The sequence below is a fragment of the Alligator mississippiensis genome, chromosome 1 (genome assembly GCF_030867095.1).
Source record: "Alligator mississippiensis isolate rAllMis1 chromosome 1, rAllMis1, whole genome shotgun sequence".
Classification (NCBI taxonomy): domain Eukaryota; kingdom Metazoa; phylum Chordata; order Crocodylia; family Alligatoridae; genus Alligator; species Alligator mississippiensis.
Genome location: NC_081824.1, coordinates 425,572,157 through 425,596,277, shown reverse-complemented (window position 1 = coordinate 425,596,277; position 24,121 = coordinate 425,572,157). Strand labels below are relative to the sequence as shown.

Genomic DNA, 24,121 nt, shown 5'->3' with positions numbered 1-24,121 from the left:
AAATCACCCCAGCAAAGACTGGGCATGAACCTATGAAACAGTTACTGGTATATGGCTCTGTAAGGGAAGGAAGAGCTTTACAACTGAATCCACTGTAAGTGCTTGCCTATCCACCCTACCCCATGGTAAACACAAGCTAAATTGCAATAATTTAACACCTGTTTCATTCAGGGATAAATTATTATAGTTTAGCTTAATTTAAAAGACTGAGCAGGGAAGCTATTACAAAGGATCAGCCAATGTATGCTCAGTAATAGTTAGTCCTTCACACCTGAAGGCAGTATTGTTCTTTCATGTGTTCAAAATGTGTTCAAAAGAAGAGTGCAGCAGGCCTGGCCCACCCTCTTGATCAGATACACTTTGTCTGAGATATGCAGGGGGGGGGGGCTTTGCTGCTGCCTTTGATGTTCCAGAGGTCTCTACTGCTGCTTCTGAAAGAAAGGGGTGCCCCTTATCATTGCCCTAGGGCTCAGAGAAGGTGTCCTACCTGTTGGCACTACCCCAAGAGGGATGGGACCATGGGCAATGTGTAGGGGGTGCACATGAGTGCACGTACACCCCCTGAGATTGGCAGTGCACCCCCTGAAAGAAGTGCCACTGCCTCTTGCCACTGCCCCCCCCACCCCCCCCTTTGCTGTCAACACCACCAGTAGTCAGTGGGCAGCTGCCGATCGCCAGTCGGTGCTCACCATTCCCCACCCTCCTGCCGCTGACACCACTGTGGCCTCCTGCAGGCAGTCGCCATGCCCCCCCCAGCCTCCGGGGGCACACATCATTCATGAATGGGACCACTGGGTTGTAGAAAATATCATGCCTGTGACTCCAGGTCAGCTTAATTGGGGGTGTCACTGGTACAGGTTTGTAGCTTGGTCCATGGGAGACGGTGTGCAGAGGATGTTGCTGTCTTTGGGATATTTGTGTAGAGGAAGCTGGTATATGTGGGTGTGAAGAATTTGGGAGTATCTGAAGTCCCAGCGTGAGAGGCTGGGAGGGAGGATGCTCGCTGGTCGTAGCGCCAGACATAGTGTTTAGAACGATTGAGTTCTGCCTGCCCAGTCGATACGGTCTTTGGAACGACTTGAGTTCTGCTCAGTCGATGTGACTTAGAACTGATTTGATCTGGAACACGAAATATTTTTATAAAAAAAATGTGTGTGAAGGATTATGTCATTGCTGACTATTTGGGACTGGTGTCTTTCTGGTTCTGGGTATGCGGGGGATTTTTAGTAGGAGTTCTCCTTTGCGGAGCAGTCACTTGCAGGCTTTACCTGCTGTCTGTGGGGTGCTATGTGCGTGTTTGTAAGAGATGTGTGCAGGGATGCGGGATATCTCTGGTACTGTTGTGTTCATACTGATGTCTTTGTGGTGCCAGGTATCTGGGAGGGAGTTTGTGTTTGTAGGTGTCATGTCTTCAGTGGGGCTGGTATGTTTGAGTGGTGTGGGGGTGTTGGAGGTACAGGCAGGGATAGGTATACAGGCACCTACTTTTATTTATTTTTGGGGGGTGGGGTAAGAAGATGGACATGTGGAAAGTTTCACACATTTCAGGTGATAGCCCTCTTCCCAAGGGGCCCAGGGCCCTTGGGCCCGCATGTACTCGGGGCCTCTGGGTAGGTAGGTAGAGAGGTTTTTCTGTGCCTGGTGTGATGAGGGGTGGGATTGGAGTCTCTTGGGGGGGTTATGAGAAAAGATTGCTGGGTGCCCGTGCAGGGTGTATGCATGCAGTACACGTTCTCCTCACGTAACGTCGTCCCGGTTAACGTTGTGTCGTTATGACGTCGCTGATCTGTTAGAGAACGTACTCGTTTAAAGTCGCGCAACGGTCGCTTATGACGTTGTTCGGCCGCCGCCAGGTAGCAAGTAACTACTGTGACATCACTGGATTTGCTTAACATCCCGTCTCATTTTTCAAGAGCGTGACGAGCCAGGAGTCGCTGCGTTGCCCGCGGGGAGCGGCACAGGGGCGGGCTGCGGGCGGGCGAGGTGCTAGGTGTCAGCGGGACTGGGGGTGTCCGGCGGAGGGGATTGGTTGGCGCCGGGGGCGTGCAGACCCCCTGTCCACTGGTGGGCTAAGATGGGGTGTCAGGACCGGGGAGATGAGAGGCTGGGGGGCTGGAGAGGGGGGGAGGTGCTGGGCGCGTGGCGGGTCAGGTGGCGCGGTGTCAGGGATGGGGCAGGCGGGTGCGTGCGCGCGCGAGGGGCCGGGAAGAGCTGGGGCCGCTGCAGGGGGCCGCCCTTCCCGCGGCCGCCCGCTAGGTGGCGCCGCCGCCCCCGCCATCGCCGCCGCTCCTCCCTGGCGCCGGCTGTGCCGGGCTCTCGCGGGGAGGGAGGGAAGGAGGGACGGCCGGCCGGGCTGGCGGGCGGATTAGGGCTGGCGGCGGCGGCACTCCCGCCCTCTCCCCGAGGCCGCGCGCCCGGCTCCGGCTGCAGGACGCGGCGCTGCCGGCGCCAGGATGCCTCGCGAGCCCGGCTGCCGCGGCCGCTCCCCCCCCGCCGCCCTCGTCCTCCTGCTGCTGCCGCTCGTGCTGCCGCGCTGCGCCCGGGGTGAGTCGCCGCGGCCGGGCCGGGCCGGGCCGAGCCGAGCCCCGAAGTTTGTTGTGCGGATGGTCCCGTGCGGCGGGACGAGCCGGCAGGCGCGGGGCCCCGCGACACGGGAGCGAGGCAGCCTGTCCCCTGCCTTGATCTCTGGAGCCGACTTGGCTTCGGGAATCGGAGGGAAGGACCCAGCTCCCCGCACCCGGCCAACTCGCCTCCTTTGTGGGGCCCTTCAGGACAGTGAAGGCTTGTCAGAAACGCTGCCGAGACTAGGGGAGGGTTTGGCGAGTGCCTTTTCTTCCCGCTTTTCGCCTGGGTCTCCCTTTCTTCTTGAAGGGACCAATCGGAGGAGATGGAGGGAGGAATTGGAAGGGTCCAGGCAGGGGCGGTGGGATGACAAGCACCTGCACCTGGAGGGGTTTCCATGTGGGGAGAGAGTGGAGGGGCCAGGCCCCTTCTTTTGACAAAAGAGAGGCTGGGGGGGGGGGCAGGGCACGAGGAGGGCTTACAAAATGCTAAGCAGCAGAGAGAAAGCGAGGATTTACTATCGACTTTCTCCCAAGAAGAGAACTAGGGGTTGCAACACCGAACGAGCAGGTCATAAGTTAAGACTAACAGCAGGAAGTTCCTTTTCATGCTGCGCAACATGAAAGTGGGGAGCTTGCTGCCATCAGATGCTGACTTAGCCAGACTCAAAAACAGATGGACACCTTCTTGGAGAAAAAGGGTTTACCTGGCATGGGAGATGCCATGATCACTGCCATGGTGGAAGGCGGTATTGGTCCAGGAGGTTGTGCTGTAACTCAAAAGGGAGATCCCCTTCTCCCTGACCTGTAATGGCCTTGTGTAGTTGAGGGTGGAGACCTGTCTTATGCGCTTCAGACTGGTCCCCCTACGAGAGTCTACTATAGCCTCCCAATGGGAGGATCTCACCTACACACTTTATTTTATGGAGATGGGGGGTGTTTCTCCCTAGCTTACTCCTTTGGCCTTTTGGCTGAGGGCAAGAAAGAGTCAGGGGGCACGTGAACCCCATGATCTCCAGGCTTGGGGCTTGCATGTAGGATGCCTGCCATGGACCTGGGAGTATTTGAAGGCCCAGGATAAAGAGTCTGGGAGGTAAGATACTTGCTGGTGGTAACACCAAGTGGAGCTCTGCTCGGTTGATGAAATTTGGAACTGATTTGGCTAATTTGGTCAGAGTCACAAAATTTAAAAAGACAAAGAGGAGGAAAAGGGTGTCCGTAGCAATTGAGCACAGGTGTTAGGAAGACAGCCTCTGAATCAGAACTGCTAGACCTTAAATACTGAAGGCTGCAAGTGAGAGAGGAACAGTGGGGAAAAAAAACCTTGGTCACACCCAGTTCACTCTCCCTTTCAGCATCCTCCCTCTGCCCCTGCATGACACTGGGTACCAGGCAAGATAGAGCTATAATCTGACCCAGTAAATGGTAATTCTTATGTTCTTATGAAGAATTGCATCTTATGAATTCTTGTGAGCTGCATCACTGTTGAAGTGTGGAAACTGACAGCATCCCTCAAACTATTAACCTAGCAGCCTTCTTGCTTTGCTCTGGGTGTCTGATGTAAAGGACTTGGCTATGGAGATGGTGGTAGCAATGGTGAAGAGCTGGTATAAAAACCTCGGTGTTAAATAGGTAACAAAGTGATTTGTTTTGCCTGTTTGTTGCTCTTGGGCTGTCTTACTGTGAAAAACACTGATCTGTCTTGGTGACAGCAGCTGTGCCAATTTTTACCTCTCTGGCATGATATAAGGCTGTAAAATCTGAGTTTCACTGAGAGGCTGACAGGCATCGAAGCTGGGATACTGAGGCAGGAAGAAGCCCTTTTGTTAGATAATTAGTAACGTCTAAGAAGCTCCCATCTTTCTTGCTGTATATACAGTTCATAGCAATATCAATTTTTTTTAGCTTTTTAAACCTAGCTTTTCTTAACGAGCTTTCAGAACTTTAAAATATATATTGTTGACCATATTTTTCATGTGTCTATCCAGTAGCATATAAAGAGGTATTTAGATGGTGTGAGAAAGGTAGTTAGCCATGCTAGTCTGAAGTCAGTAAGAAGGGAGGATAGATATGCACCTTTATAGACTAACTAAATAAGATTGGAGAGGGAGTAAGCGAGCATTCACAGGATTTTGTGAACCTATGTCTTTTCATTAGCTGACTTAAGGGTTTATTTGTAGCCCATTGAGGTTCCTGGAAAAACTTTCACTGACTTCAGTGAACTTTGAATCAGGCCTTAGAAGTGGAAGGTTTAAAAAATTTTAAAGTTTCTTTTGATTTGTGTTTTAATAGTAGTGTATCCAGACTTACTTTTGCTCTTAATGTTTAAAAATCTTTAGAAGTTAAAGGAACTATTTTAAAGTGATCTTAAGCATATGGGAATTGCTGTCATTTTAAAAGAGAACATTAAAAAATGTTCTTGTCTTGTGCTTACGATATTACAGAATCAGGGTTCATGATTACTTACAGATACTCAACTGCTCTTCACCTGCTAGACACTGAAAATGACAAGCAAGAGTTTCCACTCTCCAGTATTACCTGCCAACAGCTTTTCCAATCCCAATTTTCATGAAGATAACTGGAACATTAGAAATATAGTAATCAAATTCTTATTTTAATTTCTCTATTTAACTTTCTAATTTGGGTGGAAGTAGGCTGAAAACCAGATAGTATAGTTCTTTTAACAAAGGAAGCAGGGCAAAACAAAGAAAAGTGGAATTGTAGTAATGAAGGGAAGACTTAAAAGTATATTCAGAAATGCTTTCCTTAGCTTATTCAACCTCAGTTTCTGTGGAACGAGGATTAGATTGCTGCTGGTAGCCAGCAGGAGGAGGTGAGGACTGGCACTTGACATTTTCAGCTTCTGGCTGCTCGCTGTGCCAGATCTCACTAACAGCTACATATGCCAGCAAGCTTGAAGTCTGCAGTGCTTTAAATATGAACATGGTAAAAATAAAATTGCAATAATACTTTGGTCACTTCCTTACTATATTTTCTATTGTAGAGCACGGATTTCTTACAAGGTAAAACGGCTAATGATCCCAGTATCTGTGGTGACTTTTGGTGACTGTAAAGTTGGAACAACTAGCTAACCAAATTCTTCTTAGGCAGAGAAGAGGGCAGGGTGGCACCTTGTAGACGAATCTGTTCAGAGCCATGAGATTTCATAAGTTACAACCTATTTCATCAGATATTGTAGCATCTGATGACGCCTATGACAGCTCTTGTCTCTCTGAATGAGTTAGTCTATAAGGTGCCACTTAGGCCTGCCTTGTGCTTAACTTCAGACTAACATAGCTAACTACCTCCCTCAAGTTCTTGTAATGCCCTTCTGCCTTACCATGTAATGTGTAATTAATTAGTGAGGTGTATTTGTATTGGATAATAAACACTAGGGATTGGGAGTTTCTGAAAGTGCCAGGGAAAGGGGTCTTTTCTAAGGAATATTAAAAGTAACATAACTTTGGTGTTTGATATCTGGACAAGGGCCATTATTATTTAATTATGGTAACATATAGTACAGGCCGTCATTGTGCTAGGAAGTATACAAATGCACAACTAAAAGACTGTCATTGCCCCAAATAACATTACAGTACAGATTGCCAGGCTCTTCCCTGGGCCCTTTTTTCAGGGACTGGTATTGGAATTTGATTGATTACAGGAGTCCCTCCCCATTCGTGGACTGGCTGTTTGTGGTTTTGAATATTTGCGGTGCGAATATTCAAATACATGCTCTTTCCCTGCATGCTTTTGCCATGCTCCTCCCTCCCCCTTGCCGCCGACAGCGCCGGTGCCGTCTGCGGGAGCTCCGCGTTTCCTGGCGCCATGCTCCTGTATTAGCGGATTTCGCCATTTGCAGGGATCTCTGGAACGCATCCCCTGTGAATGGCGAGGGTCTCCTGTACATCGGTAATTCAGCTAAAATGCCTTCATTAAATACAAAGGCCAGTAGCAGTTATACAATTATTTTAAACAAATGTTCTGAAACACTATAATAAAATGCTAACTATACATTGGATAGCAGTGTTACAATACTTATTAATAGCTGCACCCACACAGTAATTACAGCTGCAAGCATTTGATCAGAATACTTAAAACTGGGCTAGGCAAGAGAGATTCTAGCTGATCTGAGGTTGGAGTTGGAGCTGCAACCACTACCCTCTATGGCCTCTGCTTTTGCTCCCCACCATGGTTTACCTTTTTCCCTTGCAGCTCTGGCTTTACCTGGCTCTAGTAGATCAGCTCACGTGTGCAAAGAATCCGTCTTTCCTGCCTCACTTCGTCCCCCTTGGATCTCTTAATACATCATCTTCTGAATTTTAGAAACTGGTCAGGTCTAGGCTGAAATTCATTCCCAATGCACAAAACCTTCTTTCTTTGTCCATTTTTACTGGGTCTCCTCTTAGAGCTTAAAGAGGCACATCTCCTTGACATTCCCATTCCCATTCCCATCCCCATCCCCATCCCATTCGCTTGCTATTTTTCTTCCATTTTTTTCTCCTGTGTTAGTACATCTATGGCTCATCACTTTCATCCTGCCAGCATTAGCATTTTGGCTGTCTCTGTGTGTCTTGCTGTGCTTAAACCTTGGCTTTCTGCAAGATTATAGTACTTGTGCCTCATGATAAAACATCTCATAACCTGTTGCATAATTACAGTATGTATAATAATTCCTACACATGGGTAACCTGTCTAGTGAGGGGTTCTTTGATATTAAGAAGGATTGTTTAAATTAAGAGAATTTGAATAATGATTTCAGTCAACAAGTGGAAAGCCTTAATTCAGATAAGTTATTTAATTAGCTTTTCCCTTTGTACTTCAGTTCTTTTGTAAAGAAAGGTGTCTTAGTGATTGATATAATTTACATATTTTAATGATTTATAGTTAAATAGATCTGTTACTGCATTCAGTACCTCCTTTTTCCTACCTTGGTTGGTACATTATCACTATATATACCTTTAAATAGTCATATAGGTTAACATTTTCAGATTCTTTAAATTTTTAGTATTCTGGAAGATGGTGCCTGATATATTGCTTATTATTAACTAGATAATAATTTGCTCATGATTTGTGTCAGGTAGTTGTGTTAAAATAGGAGTTGGACAACTCAGGTGGATTCTGAGGATAATCCTGGGGAGATGCATGAAGTTTGTTTTCTTGGGTTTGGGCTGTGGTCTCAGTGCCTGTGGGGAAGTCATTGCCAGTCTGTTGTGTCCATTAGTGCAGTCCTTGGGGTTCCATATCTATAAAAAATGACCACAAAACTTGGAATGTTTTTCCCTTATTCCTTTTTTGATGGAAAAGCATGAAGTCTGTAACAGCTTTTGATAGAGGCTCATGTGCTGAGCAAACATTTTTCTCACTTTAAATGTTTTAAGACAGCTGTCCAACTTTTAAGTGGCTGGGGCTGCAGGTCCCCAATCATGCACCACACATTGTCCCAAACCTGGCGTGTCAGGTCAGTCTGTGGGCCCTATCTGGTGCATGGAGCAGACATCAGGCTCAGCCTCTTAGCTGCTATCATTCATCTCAATTGAAGATTTTGTTTTCTTCAGGCTCCCCTTCAAAATCTAGGTGCATACGATGGGGTGTTCTGTATGCAACATGGTATATCATATTCAGATTTTATTTTAAATAAATTTATTTTTAAAAGAAAAAAAAGCCCCCTCCCCCCACCTTAGAGGTAGCCTTTTACCAACATTGTTAGATATTTAAAAAATTATGTTAGTTATTTTTTCCTCATTAATTGCCACTATTGTCATATATGAATATTTGAAAAGTCTTCTCAGTTTATTCAGTGTAAAGGATACAAAGTTGATTAATGTATTTCTTGCTTTGAAAAGAGTAAAGCTGGGAATTTAAAATCATCAGGCATAAGGAAGTAATATATTTAGATGAGCAGTATTGTTACTTCTTTGAACTTAATTTATCCAGAAAAGGATTGGGTAGCCATTAAAACAGCATGTGAAAGAGGGTCTTGGGTGAATTGTAACAGATTTAGAAAAGTATAGGGAGTCCCTGTATCTCTTGACAATGCAACAAGTCCGATACAGAGATGAAACGGGTTATAAATAATTCTTTTAGGTCCTTTGTCTGTGCTGTCAAGGATGTAGTACAGTCTAGGTCTTTTTTCCAACTTAGCTGGATAATCTTTGATTTGTTTCAAGGTTCGTACACATTAATATTTTATAAATCTTACAAACTGTGTGGCATAAGTTATTTAAAGTTATGATGAGAGAGGAAGTATTTTTGTCAGTCTCAGTTGCATATTTAATTCAGATCTCCTTATGTAGTCCCTCACCTGTATGTTAAAAATTGAGAATCATGAAAATCCTGCTTATGTTGCAGTTCTGTAAAGGAACAAAACTTACTAGATAATATATCATCTTCAGGTTGATGCCACTAAATTTCCCAAAAGGAGGTTTCTTGTGTTGATCTCAAAATTAAGATGGTGTCAAAACGAGGACATAGAGTTGTTTTACATATTCAAGGTATTCCTCATCTACTGCAAAACTGGAAGAGGTAGAGAATGGCATTTTGAGGTTATCAGCAAGGGATAGTAGGCAGATTGGAGTGTAAGTTATGCCTTTCCAAAATAAAGTGCAAAGTCGTTTCTGAAAAGAATACTACCATGTATGTAGACTCACGTTCAAGCCCTGTTGACATCCTCCCATACAGAATACCTTATAGATACCAAAATGATTAATCAAAACCGTAGGGGTGCAGACAGCTATAACACTTGAACCTTTCCAAGAAGGACACTGATTGGGAACCAGTTCACAATTATCCCAGGTCAGAGTTGTCTGCATACACGTTGAGATCGGTTCCAAGTGGAACTGTCATCATTTAGGCATTGCAGTACTATCAGACTGCTGCCAGGGATGGTAGTGAGCACCCAGCCCAATTGCAATTTTCTCTTCCCCCTTCTGACTAACATTGAGATCAATAAAGACTCATTCCTACCCTACTGAAATCTGTGTGTTGGTATCCTGACTGGGAATGCCTGGGCGGGTGTGGGGTGGGAGGGGGCTGTCTGGACTCCTGTTTTTTGTGCTTGTGGGATGCAGACTTAGAGGGCAGCTCTCTATTGCTCTTAAAGAGTTGGTCAGTTGCCTCCCATTAATGGGAATGGAGTCCTTGAGCAGTTGCCAGAGCCCTGAGTCCCCAGGCATACAGAAGCAGGGGTTAAAGCAGTCCCCATTCCACCTGGCCACCTTCCCACCCCAGATAAGCCTGGGATATATGGAAGTCCGATCAGTTGTGACCAACAGAAGGAAATTGACCTGCTCGTTAAAGCAAGGGAGAGGTGCCCCAGAGCCCTCAGCCAGGGACACAGTGGTCAGGTACAGGCAATAGATGTTGGGGGCAGTAGAGTTGTATCTGTATACCAGCCAACCAGTTGTTGTGCAGGTGGGTTGTAGAGCAATGGAGTATGGACAAACTAGGACACAAGCCAGGAATGTGTACAAACTGGAAGGCAAACCAGACACTAGTTACAGAAAGCCTGATATCCTCTCATAACACTGAATTTGTTTAAAGAAAACTGTTTATCTAAGATAAGGTTTTTTTTCCCCTTTCAAATGTGGGGGAAGCCTCTCATCTTAGAGTACAAGGTGGGAGCAGTGGCTGTGACCTCAGCCCCAAACCTGGGGTTGGGGTTGGATCTGTAGCCACTACCGTGTATGGCTTCTGCTTTTGCTCCCTGCCACTGCTTACCTTCCCCATGCAGCTCTGGCTTTGGCTGGGGCAAGGAGCATACTTCCCACCCACTTTACTCCAGCAGGGAAGAGTATGGTAGGGGCTGTTCTGTCCCTGCCGAGCAGACTGGGCTGCATCCCGGGTTTCCCACTCCCTTGTCAGCCAGCCCTCACTGCTCTGGCTAGAAAGCGGGCGGGGGGGCGAACCCTGCTTTGCTCAGGCAGGCAGCCTAGCCAGCCCAGGGCTGCAAAGCATTGCGGGATGCTGAGGGACTGTGATTTAACTTGAACCAGGAAGGGGTTTGGGACGGAATTTCCATAAACCAATTTGACCTAAGTTAGTTAACCCTGCTTGAATGTAATATCAGACTTATCTTAAACCAGTTTCAGCCATTTTGAAACTGGTTTATGTGTTCTGAACTGCTGTTCTGTTACAGGTTTAAACTGGTTTATGTGTAATTTCTGTCCCTAGCCCCTAGGTTTAAACCACATTTTAGCTGTTCTGAATGTTGAGTCTGTCTGCACCCAGCACGCAGTATATGTTATATGTTTACTAATTGTACTTTCCTTTCAAGTTGTATGAATTATGTGTTTGAGGTTAGGTTCTTTTTCAGCTGGTATGTCATGGTAGAGCAGACTGCATGATATTTAATTTTTGGTTTGCAGGTTAGGATAAAATAGATGAATAATTACAAATGAAAAAAATTAGGAAGTGAGGAGACAGCCCCTTTCTTAAATTACAGGATGGTTCTTCTGGCTAAAGGGATTAATGGATACTAATTATTCAGTTTTTTTATTTTGATTCCAAGTAATATATGTCTGTTAGTTGCAAACAGAAGGTCAATCTGTCATTGTAGGAAGCTTTCTTAGTTTTAAAGGTAACTACTTGTGTTCTGTTCCTTTTGAGTAATGTTTTCAGTTTTCTCTCATTTGGATTATAGTAATTTTTGTTTAAAATACCTTGGTTTTCTCAGGAATCTTTAAATTAAAAAATCTAAATTTTTACTGAGCCACACATCAGCTGTCTGAAGTAAGTTTAATCCTTGTTTTACAGATGGACAAATTGAAACACATTGCCTTAGCAAGGGAAGGGAAACCTTCCCTTGAAAATTATAAAAAGTTTAATTTTTTTTATGTACATGAAGTTGCACACCCAGGGCAATTTCATGTTACTAATGATCAGGGACTCAAGGTAATGCTAGGTCAGTCATATTAAGGTGGCTCAGCCTCATTCTTCTCTGCTAATTTTTAATTGGAGCTCTCCTCTGCATATATTAGCAAGAGCTGTGTAGCTATTTAAAGTATAAAACCAAGGTAGGTGATAGTCTTCTAGTTTCTAGCAATTTTATGCCAGTTGCTGAAAGTGCTACATTAACTCTTCTTCATCCAGGATTCCAAGTGGGGCTTATCTGATAATATACAACCCCTAACTGAAGGGTAAAATGAAATCCAAGTCTTTCACGTGATAGCACATTATGCTATCAGTTGAACCACTGGACTCGGCAGATATGATGATTTTTTTCATGGGATTTGTTTTGACTTGAAGCCAAGATAAATTGGCTTCACATCAAAGAAGAATTTTCTGTCCCGAGATGTATGGGGATAAAATCGTCAGGCAACAGCAGAATAACTTGTAAAAGAACAGGTTTTCTCATGCTTGAAAAGATTTTTACCGATATTCTTCACGTTAAGTGATACAATTACCAAAATTGCTTTCTTGTCCTATTTAGGTGGAGTTTTGTCAAATGTGAAAATCAACTACTGTATTTTGAAAAAAGATTTTTTTTGTTTTTGCTTTTAGCTTTGGCTGTAATTATTGTTGCTGAGGATGCAAAGGAAAAAGCTGAGCAACCAGTATTGCAGGTATTGAGTTTTAATTGTCACAAAATTAATGTATCATGTCAAATGTAAGTTCTTTGAGAGAGAGGTAAAATCTCCCAATGTCCCTTTGTAAGTCGGGATCTACTTAATTCCTGCTGAGGCGAGGGAAGAATTCTAGGCAGCACCATCTTCACCCTGCCCTTTGTCTCTTGATTGGTTAACAAGTCTGCCTATTGCGCAGCCTCACCCTTCACCTCTGATTGGCAGGAGTGAGTGGGGGGCTGACACCATTTTTTACTGCTCCCATTCATGCTAGCAGTCCTGAGGACTGGGGAGACAGTATCTTATTTTTAATAAGTTTTTCCCCACCTCGTGATTCTATGCTAAAATTGCAGGGATCACCATTTTCATGGAGTTCGTGGAAGCTGCTTTTTCATGGTTTCTGCAAAAAACGTGGAATAATTATTCCCTATTTGTAAGTAAAATTATTACATTAAGTGTTTGAAGGATTGAAACGTGCTCCTTCATCCAGAACTAAGTCACGAATAGGGTGAAAACTTTGACGTTTGTAAACTTTTTTTTTATCTTTAGTTAAAACTTAGTTGTGCTACTGACAATACATTTTGAACACTCAACATTATCAGTGCAGAGTCTTTCTCTATCTTTACAATGCATAATTCATTATATTATGCATTGTAAAATAAAGACAGAGAATTTTATATATGTATGTATGTATGTATTACATATATTATGTGTGTGTAAAAGTACACCCATTTGATTAGTGGGGAGAAAATTAATTTTTTTTTCTTTATTGATTTTATGTAATATAGAATAGTTTTAGCAGGAAAGGAATGTCTTTCAACTAAATTTATTGCCTATTGCTATGCAAGATACTGCTTGGATAAAACATGCAAATCTAGTTTTCACATTAGGAGACAGGGATCCCATAAGTAATCTTACCCTGTGAATTAAATAGCATTGTTGGTATTTACTGGGACCTTGAAGTGAAATGTCTCACTGGTAAGTCTGTTGTGGTGGAAGGGGGGGGATGATTGGGGCCCCTGCGGTAAGGGAGGGAGTGAGGCTGGTGCAGGGCTTGGGGCAGGTGCTGCTCACCTGGGGCAGGGCACGGGATGGACTTGCGGCATGTCTAGGTAGTGCGGGGGCAGGGAGGTGGCTCCCGCTGCTGTAAGCACTCTGGGAAGGCATGGGAGTGCATCTGCACAGGGCTGGGCAGGCTGCCATTGGGGTCGGGGCTGCATCAGGCTCTTCCCTGCAAGGGCTGGCTGGGGTGGGTGGCAGCAGCTCTGGGAGGGGAGCAACAGGGGGAAGGGGGGAGAGACACGGACTGCAGCCCCCCCAACCCCTCCTCCTGGTGCCACCGCTGCCGTCCGAACCGAGCACAGCCTGGCCCAGCCCCCACCAGGAAGAGCCCGGCGCATCCCCGGACCCAGTCCACAGCAGCAGCTTATCCCGCCTCGTGCAGATGCAGGGGGCACACGCCTCCCCTTCCCCGCGACATGCCCTCCTGGGGCGCGTGCATCATTGAGACCTGCGGCTCTATCCTGCACCCCGCTCCACTCCAGCTGGGCAACGCCTGCCCCAGCTCCTGTCCCATTCCCTCCCTCACCACAGGGCCTTGATCTGCTCCCCAACGCCCCTTCCCTCCCACCTCCCCTTCCACCACAACAGTATTACCAGCCGCACGCAGTTCTCCAAGCTGCCAGGCTGTGCTTCTCGCCACTTGCGTGCTGTGCTGTGGCTGCATACATGCATGGGCATTTATCAGCCAAAGTATCAGTCATATCAGGCAAAAAAAAGCTGATTTCTGATGCAGTCAATTTTCTTTATATTGGTATCTATCCAATATTGGACCGGTATATAGGTGCACCTCTATTGGTATTGTATGTTTTACCCAGACTTTTGGAAAACCTATGTGGAGCAACAGATACTGTACTGAGTATTTTCATTTTGGTCTTAACTACTAGCAGAATGTGCATCCAGTAATCTCTTGGTGTGGTGGAAGTCCTAGGGGACTCCAAGCTGAACATGAGTCGGCAGTGTGACAAAGCCATCAGAAAAGCCAATGGCACTTTATTGTGCATCAGCAGATGCATGACGAATAGGTCCAAGGAGGTGATACTTCCCCTCTATCGGGCGCTGGTCAGACCGCAGTTGGAGCACTGCGTGCAATTCTGGGCGCCGCACTTCAAGAGGGATGCGGATAACCTGGAGAGGGTCCAGAGAAGGGCCACTCGTATGGTTAAGGGCCTACAGACCAAGCCCTACGAGGAGAGACTAGAGAAACTGGATCTTTTCAGCCTCCACAAGAGAAGGTTGAGAGGTGACCTTGTGGCTGCCTTTAAGTTCATCACAGGGGCACAGAAGGGAATTGGTGAGTATTTATTCACCAAGGCGCCCCCGGGGGTTACAAGAAATAATGGCCACAAGCTAGCAGAGAGCAGATTTAGATTGGACATTAGGAAGAACTTCTTCACAGTTCGAGTGGCCAAGGTCTGGAACGGGCTCCCAAGGGAGGTGGTGCTCTCCCCTACCCTGGGGGTCTTCAAGAGGAGGTTAGATGAGCATCTAGCTGGGGTCATCTAGGCCCAGCGCTCTTTCCTGCTTATGCAGGGGTCGGACTCGATGATCTGTTGAGGTCCCTTCTGACCCTAACATCTATGAATCTATGAATTGGCATCATTACTGTCAAATATCTAATCAGTGTAAATTTAAAGAGTTTTTATTTTGATGTATTTAAAATTGATACTTCTCTAATTTTAATAAATTCAAACTTCTCCTGCACACTTCTGAACTCGTGATATACTGGGTCTTATCGTGCATATCAGAATATGTTGCTTTCATTTCCACAAGTAGATTTATTTTTATTTTTTTTTTGCCAATTCTGATATATTGCCTTAGTCAAACACCAGGGCTAAAAGAAACAATGAGAAAGGTGGCATTATCACTTTCCAGTACTCTCTGTTTATATGGCTCATTCTTCATGAATACTGAAAAGGCCTCTCCATTAAGTTGAAATTCCAAAAACTTAATTCAGATGAATTTAGCCCGTGTAAAGTTATTCGCTTAAAAACAGCGGGATGAAGTCTTCCATAGGACAGAAAAAGTGCAGCCAACTAGTGGCTACACTCCACCATATTTATTATACATGTTCACCTCTAAATACTTGATAATTTGTCATTTTCTGGGAAAACTTATTTTACCTTGCTATTCTATCTTATTGGTACTAAGATTGTGATACAGGAGTCCTCAACTTACAATGTTTCGAGTTACAACATTTTACACTTACAACATTTATAAATTGATACTCTGTTTCAACTTTCTGACATCAGTTTCAACTTCACAATGCTTGAACTGACGCCAAGCCATGCCAGCGAACAACTTTGCTCCATCACCAATCTCCCTGGAGAACATCTGTCCAAACTTCCTTGGACGCTTTCTTTAAGAAGGCAGCCAAGACTCCAGAAAAACCTCAGCCAAGACTCCTGAGAAGACTCCAGCCAAGAGCCCTTAAAAAAGTCCAGCAAAGTCTTCTCAAAGAAGTCCTTCCAAATCAATATGATTGCTATTTACAATATAAATACATTAATGTATCTATATTACTCATCTATAATTGATTGAGTATAAAATTCTGGGTTATTTTTGGTGAAAATAAGGTATTGGGCCTTGGGTCAGGAACCAAATCCCCATTTATAGCATTGTTTCCTATGGGAAAATCAGTTCTGAGTTACAACATTTTGATTTAAGACATGGTTTTCAGGAACCAATTTTGTTGTTAATCTGAGGACTGCCTGTATATGCATAATATGTAACAGCCACCACTATCTGTAAGTAACCTTAGAAGAGCTTACTTTTCCAAGATAATCCTTTAGCTAAATGTTCTTTTTAACTTTGAAGATGATGTCTAACTTACAGGACCCTTCATAGAAGATACCTGAGAGACTTGGGCAGAGGATTGATTTGTGGGCTCTGTGTCCTGGGAAATAGCAAAATGGGTTACAAATAGAATTGAACATGCATTGTGTGTAACCCTTGTTTTTTCTCTTTGGCTTGGATTGAAATGCCTGTTGGTTGGACTAGATGGGGGACTTCTCAGTTTTATTTATACTGATGTTGCTGTGTACTCAAGCTGATCTGAGTAAATCAGAGGGTCTACTTTATTCTATTGAATTAAAAATCGTTAAGGGTGCTTAAAGCATTAAATGGGTGCTTTTCATCACAGTTGGTATAAATGTAACTGAAATGTTATATTGGTCATTTTTTTAAAACTTATGTATTGGGTCTTTCATCCTTGTGGCTAAGGGCTGCGAGCAGTAGTGGCGGCAATGATTGATTGGGACTGAAGACTCCCACTCTCACTACTGCCACTGCCAGAGGCTTGACATTTTCTGTGACTGGCAGCAGTGACAGAAACTCCCACGGCACTATCAGGGCTGCCACAGCACTAGTAGCACCTAGTGCTCTAGTAACCGTGGCAGCAGTATCAGGGTCCCTACAGAGCTTGGAGGGAGGGAGGGGGAGAGTGGACCACTTTGGGATAATGAGGGGTTGAGAGACCTGTATACACGTTATATTTGGTATTCAAAAGTTGTGACACAAAAGTTGTTGCCTGAAATAGTCACTTCTTTGTGGTAGATCTGCAGGTTTTATGGCGCATTGGGCATTTTTTTGTGGCTCAGTAAATAGCTTAAATGTGTGGATGTTCACTTTTTGTCAAGCTAAAATGGCATGTGTAGCATGACAGTTGTGCTGTCTGTACTGGCACAGTGGCCCCAGTTTTCATCACTTTTTTTTCCCTCGATGTCTTTGTTGAGACTGTTATTGAGGGTGCCATCTGTGGAAGTGTGTTTGTGATGTAGATGCTTACTTTCTGGTAACAAGTCTAAGACTAGGAGCTATTTGCATCTGGCCTTAGATATTGATCATGTTCCAAAGAACTATAATCATGTAACTTCCAGGATTGATTACTGTGTTTCGTATCTGGGTGTCAAAGGTGAATTTGGTTTCAGGGAGAGATCACCAGAGGCAAGACAGAGTCAAAGAGTTAAGGAGAGATGAGATTTGAGAGAGTGGTGTGTATGGGCAGGAATTAATGGTCAGAATAATAGGGACATTAAATTTGCTGCCTAACAATAGAGTAATATTTTGCCCTTAGTCCTTTATATCTGATGATCTCAAACATGTAATAAACAAATATGTTAAACCTAATGACATCCTGGTGAAATAGGTAAATGCAATCTTCACTTTACAAATGGGGAAACTGAGGAACTGAGGTTGCACTGTCTGGAAGACTCTATCTGAACCTGGACTCCACTGTTTGAATAAAACTTTAACAGGAAACTCACATCAATTCTTAAACCCAGTATTTTCATCAGTTAGCAAAATTTGAGCACATCTTCTTTTTTCTCAGCCTCCAATTTATTCAGAATTGATTGAATAAGCACCTCAGATATTTTTAGAACTTATTATCTTGGTTTCCCGGGTGATGCTGCAGTGTCACCACTTTCTGTTCCTGAGCACTCAGCTAAAATTCCATCACAATTGTATATGGTAACATGAAATTATTGGGATTTACTTGGGCAGCTGCAGCTGCCTTTTCACATTTATTTGGGCACTGGTGTAATTTGGAATTTGGGCATGCTTTAAGAATCCTGTTTCAACTGATAGTGGATCAGACATGAAGGAGGTGTTGAGTTCATTGTGATTTATAGTTCTGTATTTCATACTTTTAGTGTTCAGTCACAAAAAGGTCTTAAAAGTGAAATTGTTCCTAACAGGGTTAAATAATTCCTCTCAAACTTGACGTGGAAATTAAGATTGTGTTTTTCAGTAATTCTTTAAATTCATTGCGTCAGTTAAACATACGTGGTCATTCAGAAAATTCCCTTGTTTCTATAAGTAGAGGTTCTTGAGGGTGGAAGTCTTATTTTCTGCTTTGTTTTTAGCATGTTTTAACAGAAAGACTGACATTTAAAAATCTATATAAAACCCTAACAACATTTTGATTATTTTGACTTCCGATTGCAAATATTCGGAGTTTTTTTCTGTGTTCTAATATTTCTCCCCCTTCCCCCCATTTTCTTAATACAGAAATTTGAAAGAAGTGGAAAATCAAGTAAGGTAAACCTAGGTAAGTAAACAGATTATTCATCTAGATCTGTACAGATCCAGTTCTCAGATTTGTATATCCTGTTTTTTGTCTGTGTTGATACTGTCTAATGCATATTGCTTTTTTACTTGTGGATGCCCTCTTAGTATAATCAAGGTACAGTTATGTTTAGATGATGAGGGCCTATGTAAATGATCTTTTAATACTCAACAGTATTGTTAGTTAACTGCTAAGCCCTGAATCTTTAATAATTGTTGATAATATATAAGCTAGAAATAAATCAGCTAGATATAGTAAGAAAATCCATTCTTTTTTTAATAACCTGAGTACTTCTGGTATGAAAGTTCACAGACAGTATTATTAGCACTCTACAGTGGCTTTTTTACCAAGTCACTTAATAGAAAGTAACGACTGAAAAAACTTAACGTGAAACTACAAAGCATCACTCTCATAAGTCCTAGTGGTGCCGTAGATTTGTAGTAACCCAGGTGCATGCATTTTAAGCAGATAGAGAAACAGTCAATAGAATGCTAAATAGAAAAATCTTTACTGAATATACACTGAGAGACAATTAGGAGGTTAAAAACTCTAAAGGCATCAATTCCAAAAAAAAATACTGAAAATGCTGAGCCCATTGTCAACACAGAAAGACTTCACCTCAGAAGTGCATAAATACAATGAAATCATACTTTAGTACCCTACTTTTCTCTCTTCTCTTAGAGGAAATAATAGGGTAACGAGTAGGTTTTTTCATTTTTATTGTGAACCGTATATTCTCAAACAGATTGCCCTTTTGGCTTTTGTGGCAGAAACAAATAAAGTTAATCCTTGAAGTTGTGAGAATCTTTTTTAGCAATGTTTTCTATTGTTCACGCATTGCTGGAAAATAATTTTCGAATTAATAAAGGATGTTTTAATACTTGAAAAAACTATTCATTTACATATCATTCTTAATTTGCTGATTTGTATTAAAGTTCAGCAAAGTGTGCTTTGTAGTATACTATCTTTTATGTATGCATAATCTATAGTGCAAGTTATGACCAGCATATTAGAGTTTACAAAAAATAGAAAAAATACATGTGTGAGACGAATTGAATGTTTTATTGCCAAAGTAAAGAGAGGTCTTATGCTTAACTGAATGGTATTTCTATATTGTTTGCTGCTGGAAATAGATATTCTACCACAAATACCAGTATGGAGAAAAATGACTTATTATCCCTTCAGTCATCAGTCCTTTGACTTCCAGAGTTTGGCAGCAAAATGCAGCCCTGCAATGAAGACTAGTACTATCTTTGTGATATTGGGCCAGTTCAGGTTTGAATTCTCGTGGTATGATTTGATGGTGATCACATCTAGAATTAGAAGAATCAAAGAAAATCAGTGTCAATTGATTTCAGACTCTTCTGAATCATGAAAACTGAGGTCTGCATGTACTGAAAAGATTACCAGGACTGGTTCTCTATCTTCCCAAGTTCTGAATGGACATAAGTCCCCTCTGACATCAAAGCTTCATAATAGCAAAGTCTTCCCATGGATAGCCTCTGTCCTACATTATTTGTTGAAATCCTTAATTGTACCAGCAGAGTTGTTGTATTTTTCTGACATTGAGCCATTTGGTACAGATGCCACAGGTACCAGTAGAAATTGGAGGTGCACCGATACATCGGTCCGATATTGGATTGGTACCGATATAAAGAAAATTATCTATATTGGATATTGGCCCTATGGGGCTGATAAATGCCCATGCTGCATGCAGCCACAGCGCAGCATGGAGCAGAGCTGGCAGCAGGGAGAGCTGCCTCTAGCTGGTACGTTGGAAGGGGAGGGGGGAGGGAAGGGGCCTTGAGGGGGCAGATCAATTCCACCTGCAGTGAGGGAGGGAGCAGGAGCAGGGGCAGGCACAGGCACTGCCCAGGTGGGGAGTGGGGCCTGTGGGATGGAGGCACGGCTCATGGGGTGGGGGCAGCTCCCGATGCTGCTTGCACCCCAGGAGGGCGGGGAGTGTGTGGGGGGGTGTCCCTCAGATCTGCATGGCGTGGGACAGGCTGTAGCTGCAGGGTGGAGCCAGAGCTGGTGCTGCATGGGGCTTTTTTTTCTGGGGGCTGGACTTGGAGTGGGCTCTGGCAGCACTGGGAGGGGGCTGTAGCCAAATTTCACTGCAGCTCTGCTCCCAGCCCCACACTGCTGCTCGTCACAGCCATGGCTTTTCCTGGTGCTTGGGTGGAGGCGGGGCTGTGCCAGGCACTGCTGTGGGGATGGGAGTGGACCTGCAGAGAAATTTGGGGTGGCTTCAGCCTTCTCCCGGCACTGCCAGAGCCCGCTCCGAGCCCAGTCCCTGGCAAGAAGAGTCCCGCTCAGCTCCAGCTCTGTCCTGCAGCTGCAGCCTGCCCTGCGCCGTGCAGATCCGGGGGGTACACATTTCACCACCCGCCCCCAGGGGTGCAAGCAGTGGCGGGAACTGCCCCACCTCACAAGCCGCGCCTCCATCCCACATCCTCCCCACCCTAGCTGGGCAGCCCCTGCCCCCTCCCTCACTGTGGGGGGCATTGATCTGCTCTCCCACGCCCTTTCCCTCCCCCTTCCCCTTCTATCACATGGGACTTACCACCTGCTGGCAGCTGTTTTGGATCGGTATCAGTCGATAGGTCTCCTTAAGTATCGGCTATCAGTATCAGCCCCCAAAATCTCTATTGGTGCACCCCTAGTAGATATAACACCTTCTGTACTGCTAGGTTCCCATCCTACTACTTGAGAGGTTACCACCTGAATAACAGATTTACTTCTGTCCTGCCAACTCTTTATTTCTGTCAAACAAAGGCCATTTTCTCTCCTTCCCCTTGGCCTCCCCAGGATCCCTTTAGTGACACAACTCTTCAGGTCACCCTTGCTCCCATCAGGCTTCATGGGTCTTGTCTTGTTAAGTATCCTGACATGCCTTGGCAAACATCACTTTAGACTTTGGCTCATGGTCTGCTGTGTGTAGGTTCTTTAACTCTATTCATCACTTGAAGAATCTTGAACTAAAATAATTGGTAGATTGGTGACTCTAGTTTATTAACTGGGAAGTTTTTACTTAGTATCTTGAAAATAATTTCCTTGCCTAAACAAATATATTATAAAGACCTGGCAGTGTGGCATCTATAAAGGTAAGCAATGCATCTCTAACATACTGCAAAGATTACAAAAAGAGAAGTAAAAGGACGCCATTTATTGAAAGGCAGGTGAGCGCTCTTGTTTACTCTATCCCATTACATTACAACAGGGGGGCACTCATCTACATAGGCAGCAAAGTTAAAGTTGATGAAAGAAAATACTTTTTATACAAGCTGTTATTGAAGCAAATAGCTTGGTAAGATTAACAAAAAGTAGATGTTTACTAGGATAATATTTGCTGTTATACTTACTTCCAATTCTCATGCTACAGGAATAAGCTAATCACGAGCTGGGGTGATGAATAATTCACACAGACAGACGGACACTACTTTTCTGGATGTAGAGCAATGTCTGGAAGCTGCAGGAAGGAAAGCAGGTTTAGATTGGATATCAGGAAAAAATTCTTCACTGGTAGGACAGTGAGGCAGTGAAATAGACTGCCTGGGGAATTTGTGGTATCTTCATTATTGGAGGAGCTCAAGAAGAGACTGAACAGGCATCAGTCAGGGATGATCTAGGAGTAGCTATGTCTATGTTCTACTATGGGCATTTTCCATGCTTCTAGGATTTGCTGTTTGCCACATGTGGTCAGGAAGCATTTTTTCCCCCTTTCTGCTGCTACATGTCAGGGTTGTTTGTTTGTTTTAGAGCCTTTCCCAGAAGCATTGGCAATTGGCTGCAGCCAAGGCTGGGGAATTTGACTGGGGTGTGCCAGTGCTCCTGCTGGGACTATAACATGGAGGTTCCTGGCTAGAGAGTCTTGGTCTTGCCCTTCCACTCGGTGTCAGACTGATTGGCACATTTGGCATCAGGAAGGAATTCTACCCCATGGTCAGATTGGTACAGACTGTGGGTTTTGCCTTTCTCACAGCTGGATTGGGGCTTGACTGTCTCCTGCGCACGGTCAGATGGGGCCCTGCCACAATGCCTTGGGTGCCAGATTGGCACCACAAATCAGATGCAGCCCATGTGTGGATCATGGGCAAAACTGGGTTAGACAATGGAGTTGTAAAGTATGGTTTAGATAGGGATGATCCCCAGGCAGGGGGTTGGACTAGATGACCTACTTTTCTATGATTCTGTGATTTTCACATATTCTGAGTTTGGCTGCACAGGGGAGTTTGAGGGAAACTTGCATCAGAATTCCCTATAGCCTGGTGATTAGGACAAACATCTGGGGTGTAGCAGGCTCAAGTTCAAATCCATACTCTGCCTGAATCAGAACATAGATTTAAATTACCCGTCTCCTGGGTAAGCGTCAGGACTGCTGGTTATTGTTAAAGGAGGAGCAATGGCACTGCCAGTTTTGTAAATCTAGTCCCAAAAACTTTGCTTTTAGCTAAACTGTTCGCAGCTTTGGACTGATTAAAGCTTCTTTTTGGGCAGACAATTAAAATAAATTGTCAGTAAGCTGTTATGCCCTGTTCTAGTAATGATTTCATTTTTGTTATTTGAAAGATTCCTGCCTCCACATCATTTCCTTACTGTCCCTTTAAGCCTTTGTTCAACACTGATTCAAAAGGAAGTATTTCTCATACAGAAAATGGGAACTTCATAGTATTTGTCAAGCCTCAACCCTGCTCACATATGAGATCTATTTTGATGAGAGATGGCTGGTGATAAGAATCAGGAGGAAATGATACCCCCAGTCTTTAAAATTGCTTGGTGAATTTGCGGTGTTCTTTGAAGTAATGTTGGTATTTGTAACTGTAAAAAGACAAGATAATAGAGTGGATAGACCATTAGTCTGTTCTAGTGTGGCAGTGTTTGGAGGGGGTGGGCAGGGAGAGGAAACAGGCAGTGAGCAAAAAAGAGGAAAACTGACATGGTAGATTATTTCTTGGTTTGAAAAATAGTTCTTATCAAGCCAGAGGGAAAAAGGAACCTTCTAAATTGTGATAGTTCCTCTTCGTGTGTTGAAATTTTTAAACAAATAGCTATCAGTAAAATATTTCGCTTCATGTCTTATTTGATGGATATACTTACAGTAGAGGAAAATGTTTCCAGGGGAGTATCCAGTATGGCATCAATAAATCAGATTCATCCTAGGAAGTGCCCTTCTCTAGTATATCCTAGTGCTGTTAAATGTGCCATGAGTGAGACGTATCTGAACTACAGATACTTGCTTATCTATAAATGTAGCAATACTAGATTAGTAATTGCATGGAGCAATTTAATTTTTATTATTAATCTCTTGGGCTATAATTTTCAGTGTTGTTCCCATGGATTTAGTCTTGTGACTCTCAAATTCCAGCAAGAGTTGTGTAGTTTAAATCTCAGCATGGAAAGTAAAACCTGCTAGGTAGCAGATAACTTGTATACATAAGTTTTCATAGATCTTTTTGTATCTGTGTATGTGGTGGGACAGGAGCTGAAATAGGGTTGTGAGGGAGGAATGGAGGAAAACTCTGGTTTCAACTGCGTTATCCCTTCCACAGTAATATTATTGTGGACTTCTCAAAGTTCAATTCCTCACTTCTCACCACTCTGGCATCCCTGCGGGGAGAGAGAGTGGTGTGGGGCTGGCAGCAGCTCCTCTCCAAGACAAGGTGAGGACAGGGACAGGAGTTGAGGCTGGGGCAGAGCCAGGCACCATGAGGGCTGTGCTGTCTCTGGGGAACTGCTCTGCTCCTCAGCCCCTTTGGGTGAGCTTTGCCCTGAGCCCCAATGCCATGTGCCTCCTCAGCCTTTAGGCTGAAACAAGGTGGAGCCAGGAGTGGGATTCCTAGCAGTGGCATAACAAAGGAGCTTGGTGCCTG

The 24,121-nt window shown here is 44.0% G+C and overlaps 1 protein-coding gene across 6 annotated transcripts in view; it reads left to right on the top strand.

Annotated features, from left to right (window-relative positions):
* The first annotated feature begins 2,335 nt into the window (after positions 1–2,335).
* Positions 2,336–24,121, top strand: part of B3GLCT (beta 3-glucosyltransferase) — a 127,845-nt gene continuing 106,059 nt past the window's right edge. For 2 of the 6 annotated variants that reach the window (XM_014595350.3, XM_059718742.1), the window contains exons 1-3: positions 2,338–2,544; positions 12,060–12,121; positions 18,191–18,230. In XM_014595350.3, coding sequence (XP_014450836.2) covers positions 2,454–2,544; positions 12,060–12,121; positions 18,191–18,230 — 193 coding nt within the window. In that variant the 5' untranslated portion in view covers positions 2,338–2,453. Of the gene's footprint in view, positions 2,545–12,059; positions 12,122–18,190; positions 18,231–24,121 lie in introns of all 6 variants that reach the window. The other 4 variants (XM_059718635.1, XM_059718655.1, XM_059718599.1 and 1 more) reach the window with 4 other exon arrangements.